Source organism: Lathyrus oleraceus, chromosome 4 (genome assembly GCF_024323335.1).
Source record: "Lathyrus oleraceus cultivar Zhongwan6 chromosome 4, CAAS_Psat_ZW6_1.0, whole genome shotgun sequence".
Taxonomy (NCBI): Eukaryota; Viridiplantae; Streptophyta; class Magnoliopsida; order Fabales; family Fabaceae; genus Lathyrus; species Lathyrus oleraceus.
The window spans coordinates 378338971-378348473 of record NC_066582.1 but is presented as its reverse complement, the minus strand read 5'-3'; the positions used below and the strand labels follow the sequence as shown (position 1 = coordinate 378348473).

Here is a 9503-nt window from a genome sequence, read left to right as displayed (position 1 = left end):
ATTAAAGTTTTAATCTCCTATAATTCTCTTAACAATAAAGTTTTAAAAATATCCTAAAATTTCTCTTTAACATCTGTTGTACACAACTTCCAACTTCCAACTTGCTTAAAATGGATGTAATGAAGTAGTGCTTGCCTATTCATCTTCCAACGCTTTAAACGAAGATAACAATGCCTAAGTAATGAAGTATCCAATTACTACACGGCCATTTTCAACTAGAATATATCCATAATTTTATTTAAGAAATATTGTAAAATTCAAATAGAATATGTATATGCTATCCTTCTTGAGACGTTTGGGATTATTCTTTGCTTCATTATAATAGCTAGAAAGAATAAAATAATTAGTTTAAGGAATATATCTCTTGTAATGTTCATATACAAATGTATATATAAAGCATGGTGTTGTTGATTAACCAATTAGTAAATTTCCTTACAAAATGTTGGAGTTACCATTCAACATGACACTTAGTTTCCCTACATTGTTTTTCAAGTCCTTACCTTTTGCTAAGGACTTGGAGCCTGAATTATTGAATGCCTCCATTGCTCTTGTTGCTGCTGGTCTTACTGCTGCTTATATTTACTACCGCAAGAAACCCAAAGGTCCTCTATTCGTTACTACATATTATCTCACATTTTTCAAACTCATCATTTCCAATATTTCATTTTAATATTTAAAAAATCGGTGTTCGACTATTATTATAGTCTGTTCAGATTGAAGGATTAGTAGTGAAATCGGTGTTCGACTATTATTATATAATCAGCTTTAAATACAAAGCGACCATCTAAACTTCAAAAATTTCAGGTTCCCTGGACCCAAAAAATTTCAAAGAATTCAAACTTGTAAAGAAGACACGGATCAGCCCCAATGCTGCAAGATTCAAATTTGCCCTTCCTACTCCTAAGTCGATATTGGGTCTTCCTGTTGGAAAAAACATACTTGTCAGGTTTGAAAAAATTATCTATACTACTTTTTAATGGCTTAGTGGCAAAAATTAATTGTCTATCATTTTCTTGTATAAATGTTGAGCAGAGGAAGAGATAGCGAAGGAGGTGAAGTTATGAGGTCATATACTCCAATCACATTGGATTCAGATGTAGGCTATTTTGAATTAGTTGTAAAGGTACAATTTTTATGTATATACTTTTGGCAAATTATAGAGAAATTATTTATGAAAATACTAATGTACATCAATTATGTGGTATCATATCAGATGTACCCATACGGAAAGATGTCACACCATTTTAGGCAAATGAAGGAAGGTGACAGCTTGGCCGTGAAGGGCCCCAAGGTACTTTACTTACCTTGTTAGGCAAAATGAAAATATTGAAGCTGTAAACAGTGCATAGTTTTTTCATTTTCATATACATGAAAAAGTAAGTGTGATAATGTCTATATATACTGAGTTCGTAGGGACGTTTCAGTTACAAAGTTGGCCGGGTTAGGGCATTTGGAATGATTGCTGGAGGTTCAGGCATTACCCCAATGTTTCAGGTACATATATAAAAAAAGTACATATAGTACCATTAATTCATTCATCTATACTCAAGAGATTGCTCATGATTATAAAAGCTTACTAATAATTATACAGCGTAGTACAGTAGTTGAGGTCATTTTATAATTGTTTGAGAGTACATAGAAAATGACCTTTCATCTTTTGTTGTAGCTCATAAGGGCCATACTAGAAAACAAAAAGGACAAAACAAAAGTCTACCTCATTTACGCCAATGTGACAGTGGATGATATCCTACTAAAGGTAACCTACCTACTTAAGAAATCATGTCCGTAGTGTAGTGGTTCCTTTCTTAATACTGCTATTAGCATAGGAAAGTAGTGTAAGATAATTGAATTTAAAAAGTTAATTGTTTGGCTAGCTTGAATTCTGAGTAAAATATGTTTGGTAATGCAGGAAGAACTTGATCGCTTTGCAAACACATTTCCTCACAGATTCCATGTCTATCATGTTCTTAATAAGGTTAGCTGTTCCATCCATTATTTAAACTTGTTGGTCTCATTTGTATGATCATGAAATACACGTTTAAAATTAAAAGTTAAGTTGAATTGAAACAAAAATAAAGTACTAGAGTTTTGTGACCACAATTAATTGTTTGATATATGTTGAACACACACTTGACAGCCTCCCAATGAATGGAATGGTGGCGTTGGGTACATATCAAAGGAGATGATTGAATACCATTGTCCAGCACCTGCCTCGGATATCCAGGTTTAATTCACAATTAACACTCAAATTTCTCTCTTTTTCATATATGTATTGTAAAAAAATTCATCACAATCTAGTAAGAATAATTTAAAAACATTTTAAATTCTCCAATTTTGCAGATACTTAGGTGTGGTCCACCACCCATGAATAAAGCCATTGCAACTCATCTTGCTGCACTTGGATACACATCAAAGATGCAGTTTGAGTTCTAATAACACTTCAATTTAATTTTTCTCACATTCTTGCAACACTTTTTATTGCCTTTTACTATCATATTTGTATGTGTGTCAAATTTCAAGAATAAAAAACCAATAAGGACAATTATTGATCAGAGTGAAGGTAATGTAACTTTGAGCTAAGATCCTGCTTCTATTTGCCAAATTCGTATGAATTAAATGTTCTTTTGATGTGTGAGCATTATTGAAGCAATGTCAATGAGTGTGTATGTACCTTTTTTTTCTCCTCATTCTCACTAAATATGCCCAAATATGCCCCTTATATATAGTGATTGAAAGGAGAAAATATACACAAACTAGCCAAGTCAGGCCAGTTCCTGGCACTAAAAAATTGTCCAATATTACCTTGAAATGGGCAAGCTTGCCACTCTAACCATGAGCAGGGATTGCTCTAACCCATGAGGCATAAATCCCCTGATCTTTCACTCTGCAAAAAATGGCATATATCACAATAGAACTTATGCATATGAAATCAATCAATGAACAAAAATCATCTTCTATCATTGAAAAATGTCAAACTAGAAACCAATACGATGAAGGAAAAGGATATCAATCAATAACTCTTGAGTAACTACCAAGCAGAATGCTCAACGGCAAGGCTGGTGATACTGATTTCAAAAGTGAAGCACCGATTCTCAAATAAAATCAAATGCTGTATATTACAAGTAGAAAGACTGCATATTATCTAAAATAATTTATCTAATCTTGAAACATGAAGCTATAACAAGAATGGGACGAAAGTAAAAATAAAATTTCTTGATGTGGAAGAATTTGATGTTTGTCTCATTTTCCATTTTAAAAAATAACCCTCTTAGAAAATATAGTATATGAAACACTCCGTAGAATATTTGGTAACATGGAATAAGTGTGGTGAAGCCTCGATGTTATAAACATTACATCTCAAAGGCTTGAATACAATTGTACATGAGTTGCTTTCCTATTTTATGTGAGAGGTATATTCTAGAACTTTCATGACATTTCCTAATATAAAAGTAGTATTGGTTTATTCTATGCACTACTAAAGTATTCTAGAAAACTATATACATTTGCATCATTATTTAACATGTAATAGTTATTCAATAAATTACTAATGTATTCTAAAAATGTGCATCATATGCCAACAAAACCAGACGGGAAGATAAAACAGAACACAGGGCAACTGAACAAGGAATACTAAAAAAACACTGAAAAAAGCAGTCTTAGTGCAAATTGGTTTTAGCTCAAGGAGGAACATATTTGACCAGAACACCAATAAACCAAAAAAAAAAAATTAAAAAAACAGAACTACATATCAAGTATAGAAAGTTCACTTACAAATACATATCATCTCGATCAATTTCTGGGAACAAATTAATATAAAAGCGAAATCCATCAGGGCTGACATCTCTGCAAAGTATACCTGGGAAAGATTGGACAAAATCAGATTAAAAGATATGTTGTTACAAGTAGTGAAGATAGCAGTAGAGCAGTGTACCCTTGCTCTCAGCAGACAAGAGATGTTCCTTTGCCATTGCTGGGGCAACTCCCAGCGTCATTGCAGCATCACTAGGACTTATCCCAGCTCGAAGAGCATCAGGCTTCATAACAAGCACCTTAATTTTAGTGAAAACCTATACACCAAACAGAAGTTAGTTAAATTAATCATATTTGACCAGCTTGCATTTCAACATAACTAGACATTAATGTTAAACCAAGAAAAACATAAATGTACAATTTCACAATTAGGACACACCGACACAGCATAAAATCCATATTGTGCAGGCCATAAGACAGATGTTTTTCCAAGTTAATACATTAATAAAACTTAACATATAAAAATGGCTGCAGAAGAAAAGATAAAATGAACATGCCTCCTCATCACTGTGGGACTTATTTTGTATTACCATGACCCCACTATCAAACTTCCTTAGAACAATTGGGCTGAAACAATCAAATAACACAGTCAGTGCATGGAAATATAACAAATCCTAAAGGGGGTTGCATACTTGCATTGAAGGATTAAATGTTAGAATCCCGGAGTATGAATTGATGTCACTTCTTGTTGGTTCTATGCTACGACTACAATTTACAAAAATGTAGTAGCAGAAATAATTAAAATAGAAGATGATGTCATACATACACATCAAACTTCTCCCACAGAGAGCATGCTTGCAACAAATCATCAGGTGAGATCAATTCTGTTTATTAGACGACCAAAACAAGGGAAGAATTAATTCAACAAATGGACGACTTCAAAATTAATCATGTCTAAGGGAACACAGATGGAAAAGTAGTGAAACCTGTTCCACGAGCACGATTGAAGAGACAATAAATATCAATTAGATTGATAATTCCTCCAGCTCTCTCTAGTGGAACTTTAACAAAATCTGCCAACTATTAGCAAGGACATATTAGAATAATTTAAACAATCAGAAACCTATCAAATGATAATCAATCAAGCGACCGTTAATTAACTCCTTAACTTCAGAAGCACAGATCATTGGTTACTCACTAATTCCATACAAGTGATAAAAACTCAGCTGATATGCACAACCAAAATTGGCAAAATATCAAATCAACACTAATATATTTCTCTCTAGGAATGAGAAAGCATGAGTAAGAGAGCTCTTCCTAGGCTCTTAATATACTCAGCATGCATCACGATTTCAATCGTAGTGCACATAAAGAAGATCTTCTGTATTCTAATTGATAATTCTAATTCTAATCTTCTACCGACTCTGCTCGTGTTAGCTCTTCTGGCCTGATTCATAGCATTTATATTTTCCTCTTCAACTTCATCTGTCCTTGATACTAGCTCCATGTAAGTCCTTAATTGTCATCATCATCAAAGACATTCATCTCTAACATGTTCATATTTTATGACTGGTTCTTTATTCTCTTGGTACTAGCAAACCTTATGTCCCCGTGAGCCTCGGAAATCACAACAGTTTTTAATCAATGAACAATAAAAGATATGAGAGTCCCCCATACCCCCAACTAAAATAACAGAAATAAAACGCTCCATCACAAAAAGCCTCAATTGAGAACTTTTTAAAAGGATGTCTTTTACAAAACAAAGTTACAATTCACATGATATTTTGATTACTGAGAAAATAATGAATGATTACGGAGCAGAGATAAGAGAACCTGGCGAGATAATTGTTGATGATACAGAGCACCCGCAGACTCTTTTGTAACAGGGGATATTATACCAACACTCAATAACAATTCTTGCATTTCTTCTTTTGAACCCATCTCTTCTTCATTAGTTGTATTTGTTTGAGAATTTGAGCCTGACAAAAGCTTTAGCCTCATTTTTTCTGCTAGCATGACCATCTCTTTAGCCTTGCTCTGCAAATCCATCATTAAGCCAAAGCTTAAAACAAAACTAGCTAAAAGATTACAAAATAACTTCTAGACCTAGTTACAGTAGTCACAATCAGGTCAGAGAAACAAAGAGTTCACATCTGTTTGCACATAATAAAGGTAAAACTCAGCTCACAAGTTCTCTTATAAATTAACATCAAACTTTCAAGATTTATTAAATCAGATTTCATTTGCCGGATTAATCCTCATCATCATCAATCAAAAGTAAATTGATCAATGTTCCCATTTCAGTTAACTAAGCCTAAAATGAGAAGGAAAGACATTTTCCTCAAATTACTCCAAGTACACAAATTAAAAGTGTAAACTTCAAGACAAACAAAAATAAAATGTCAAAAATCCATATTATTAGTTTACGTTGACAACATGGATTAAGCTACCTTTCCCAGCATGAGAAACATGCATCTTATATCTACATAAAATAGCAACAAACACCTAATATTTCCTTCAAACTCATGGCCAGAGCAAGTCATATACAACAATAACAATCAAGACTTATCCCACTAACTGGGATCGGCTACATGAATCAAACTACGCCACAATACAGCAACAACAATAACAACCAAGTCTTATCTCACTCAATGAAGTTGGCTACATGGATCAAATTACGCCATAATGTTCTATCAAAGACCATGTTTCTATCCAATTCGTTAATCTCAAAATCTATCTTAATAGTTTCTCTTATAGTTTTATTAGGTCTTCCTCTATCGATTTGACTAGCCTTTATCTGATCTACTCTCCTTACTACATAATCCATAGGTCTTCTCTCTACATGCCCAAACCACTTAAGCCTAGTTTGCATCATCTTTTCTATTATATGTTTTACCCCAACATTCTTTCTAATATTGTCATTTCTAATTTTATCTCGTATAGTCTTGCCAAGCTTTTGTACTCAACTTCTGCACTGGAGTGAGCTACAAGTGTTTGTTTCTTGGAACACCATGAAACAATATTAGGGCCTAAGTAAATGCATGCTCCTTATTAGATCTCTTGTCATGAGGGTTTGATGCCCAGTCAGCATCACAAAACCCAATTAAGGACAGAGATTGGTGAATAGGAGCAGCTTGCAATAGTAAACCATGATGAAGGGTGCCTCCCAAGTATCTAAGTATTCTTTTGACAACCTTCCAATGTTCCTCTAGGGGATTGGACAAAAACTGACATACTTCGTTTAATGTTTTACTGAGAATGATATTTCTGGCCTTGTTAAAGTTGCATACTGCAATGCTCAAACAATTGACCTGAACAGTGAAGGATCCTCAATAAGAACAGATCCCGCTTGAGATGATTTTAAGCTAGATACCAAAGGTGCAGGCATTTCCTTAGCAGAGTCCATATTGACTTTTGAAAGGAGGTCTCTAATATACTTGGATTGGGAGAGCAGTTAGAGACTCACCAGACAGATGTGAGACCTCAATGCCTAGAAAATAAGGGTTCCAAGTTGTTTCAAGGAAAATGCAGATGAAAACAACTAGCTTGTCCGATACAACTCTAACATCATATAAAAACTAAATCATTTTCCACCAACTAAAGTCAGTTACATATATCAAAAGGCGTCATTATTTATATCATGATCCATGGAAATCATACTGTAACATAAAGATTGGAAAACGATGAACCTGTGAATTCTGAACAAATTCCTATTAAAGCCGTAATAATTATAGCTTTATCAAACACAAAACCAACTAGTTATAATAAAAATAATGCAATTCAACCTGTAAAACTCAGATACCAGACACAACATTATAATAAATTGGAAAGACGGAAGTGATTGAATGTAATCATATTTGTCATTATCGTATAAGTGTCAATGTTGGACAAAAACACAATGCCAGATATGAGGACACACTTTTACCATTAAGTATTGGTGCTACATAGAAATAGAATTCAACTCAACTGAGTACATCAAACTTTCCTTCTTCTACAAGAAAAACCTAAAACATAACTCTTTTGTTCCGATGTAAAAGTGAGAATCAAATTAACAAAACAAAAATGTATAAAATAGGAAGAAGGAAAAAAAAAAGGAGTTACCATAAGGGCGTTCAAATCCTGAAAAGCATCCTGCAAACTCTTATCAGTACTCTCCCACATTTCCTGCTCCTTCCTCAAAATCCCCGACACTCCCACCATCCTCACCGTCCCATCACTCGAATAAATCCCACTCGAAGACGTCGATGCTGCCCTGACCGCTGCATTAGAACTCGAACTCGTAGCACTCTCTGACTCCTCCCACGCTCTAGCTCTCCAATTCTCCCAAAACTTGGACACAAAAGCATCGCAGTCTCCTTTACCCCTCACCACGACCGTCGCAACCACCGATCTTGATCCTGATGCGGCAACTCCGCGCTCCGGCGATGGAGACACCTGGAAACGGACCCTTGGGGAGGCGAACACCGATTTGAGAGACTTCTTGTGGGGGAAAATGTGGGCGATTGAAGCAAGGGGGACAGCTACGGAGGAGGATGAGGCGGCGACGGCCGCGTCTGGGAGCCAGAGGAGACGATGCGTGGTTAAGATGAGGAGGCCAGATTTTAAGTGAGGGAACCATGTGTTAGGTTCGTCTTCGCTGAGAAGGTCTACGCCGGAGAGGAAGAAGCACTCGATCTCGTTCGGTATCAGAACTGGGCGGCCACTGTCGGTGAGCTTCACCGGCGGTAAGGAGTTTCCGGTCATCGTCGAAGACCGGAAGTTCGACGTCGTTTTGAAGGTTTTCGTATTAGTTGGAGTTAAACCGAAGTGAACTTTGAAAGTCACGGCGCTCTTCGCATTACGGACTACGGTTAATGCTTTTTTATTTTAATAAACCTTCAATTTAGTTCTAAATTATCATTTTCTTACTAATTTAACTCTTAAATTATTAAAATCAACTTAAACAAATTTAAAAACATTGTTTCATCTAATTAGTTAGTCTCTCAAAAAGATTAAACAGTTAAATAAATTAATGAATTTTTAAATTATCAATGAAAAAAGTGAAGGTAGTGAAGAAAACTTTAATGCTGATGTTGATGCTATAGTAAAGGGACATAATTCAGTAAAGGATCATAATTTGAAGATATTGATGAAAATTGGGATTTGTCACTCTCATATGAAACTGTGAGTTCAACTCAAATACAATAAGTTTCTATTGTCCTATTTAAAGTGGAAAACTTTGAAGATGAAGATGGAGACGGTGAAGAATTAGATGTCCCAAATGAAAACATTTGGGAAGAAAGTAGTGAGTGTTAGAAATTTCGGAAAGATTAAAGGGATCCATTTCACCAACAGTTGCATGGTTTCGCCACTAGCGCCCTACGCCCACGGACCCGGTCCCGGTGTCGCCGGTAGCGACACCGGCGAGTGGTTGTAAGGTTGGGACAAGTGGCATAATGCTTGGGACCACCATATGTGTTCATGTGGCACTTTATCCTCTTTTGTCCTTTTGTTGAGTTAATGATATTAATTCTATATAAGGACTTACAAAGTGAGTAAATCTTCCAATGTGGGACTTTATCTCATGCATTTATTAGCATTAACTCACTTCCACCATTTGTCATTTTGGAACACACTTGTATTTAATAAATTACAACAATCCCCCACTTATTCTAATAATGACAAATCCAATTCCAGAATATAGAAAGCAAAAAGTGTTAATACAGTTAGGTATCTTTCGATTTGAATTTAACCTTAGTAAAGACAACGCAAAG

At 35.1% G+C, this 9503-nt stretch overlaps 2 protein-coding genes across 3 annotated transcripts; one reads left to right on the top strand and one right to left on the bottom strand.

The window, feature by feature from the left end:
* Window positions 1-382: 382 nt before the first annotated feature.
* LOC127075551 (NADH--cytochrome b5 reductase 1) lies at window positions 383-2628 on the top strand. Its single transcript, XM_051017012.1, has 9 exons — window positions 383-602; window positions 805-946; window positions 1033-1123; window positions 1214-1291; window positions 1414-1494; window positions 1667-1756; window positions 1910-1975; window positions 2138-2224; window positions 2341-2628. Exons 1-9 carry the CDS (start codon window positions 440-442, stop codon window positions 2431-2433), a joined length of 891 nt encoding a protein of 296 aa, XP_050872969.1. The 5' UTR covers window positions 383-439; the 3' UTR covers window positions 2434-2628.
* LOC127075550 (vacuolar protein sorting-associated protein 36) lies at window positions 723-8641 on the bottom strand. Of its 2 annotated transcripts, XM_051017011.1 has the most exons (9): window positions 7852-8641; window positions 5584-5787; window positions 4737-4830; window positions 4577-4634; window positions 4308-4377; window positions 3932-4067; window positions 3772-3856; window positions 2803-2884; window positions 723-921 (listed from the first exon to the last, which is right to left on the bottom strand). In XM_051017011.1, the coding sequence occupies exons 1-8, from the start codon at window positions 8491-8493 to the stop codon at window positions 2827-2829; spliced, it is 1347 nt and encodes a 448-aa protein (XP_050872968.1). In that variant the 5' UTR covers window positions 8494-8641; the 3' UTR covers window positions 723-921; window positions 2803-2826. The 2 variants fall into 2 exon arrangements, with proteins under 2 accessions (XP_050872968.1, XP_050872967.1); XM_051017010.1 differs by lacking the exon at window positions 723-921 and having other exon boundaries at window positions 2556-2884; window positions 7852-8640.
* Between the last annotated feature and the right edge of the window lie 862 nt (window positions 8642-9503).

Coding starts and splice junctions, on each gene's coding strand:
- LOC127075551 (XM_051017012.1), top strand. CDS start 440: ATGTTGGAGTTACCATTCAACATGACACTTAGTTTCCCTACATTGTTT. Junction 1,757..1,909: donor TGGATGATATCCTACTAAAG/GTAACCTACCTA, acceptor TTGGTAATGCAG/GAAGAACTTGATCGCTTTGC. Junction 1,976..2,137: donor TCTATCATGTTCTTAATAAG/GTTAGCTGTTCC, acceptor CACACTTGACAG/CCTCCCAATGAATGGAATGG.
- LOC127075550 (XM_051017011.1), bottom strand. CDS start 8,493: ATGACCGGAAACTCCTTACCGCCGGTGAAGCTCACCGACAGTGGCCGC. Junction 4,635..4,736: donor CAATCGTGCTCGTGGAACAG/GTTTCACTACTT, acceptor TCTAATAAACAG/AATTGATCTCACCTGATGAT. Junction 4,068..4,307: donor AGTCCCACAGTGATGAGGAG/GCATGTTCATTT, acceptor TTTGGTGTATAG/GTTTTCACTAAAATTAAGGT.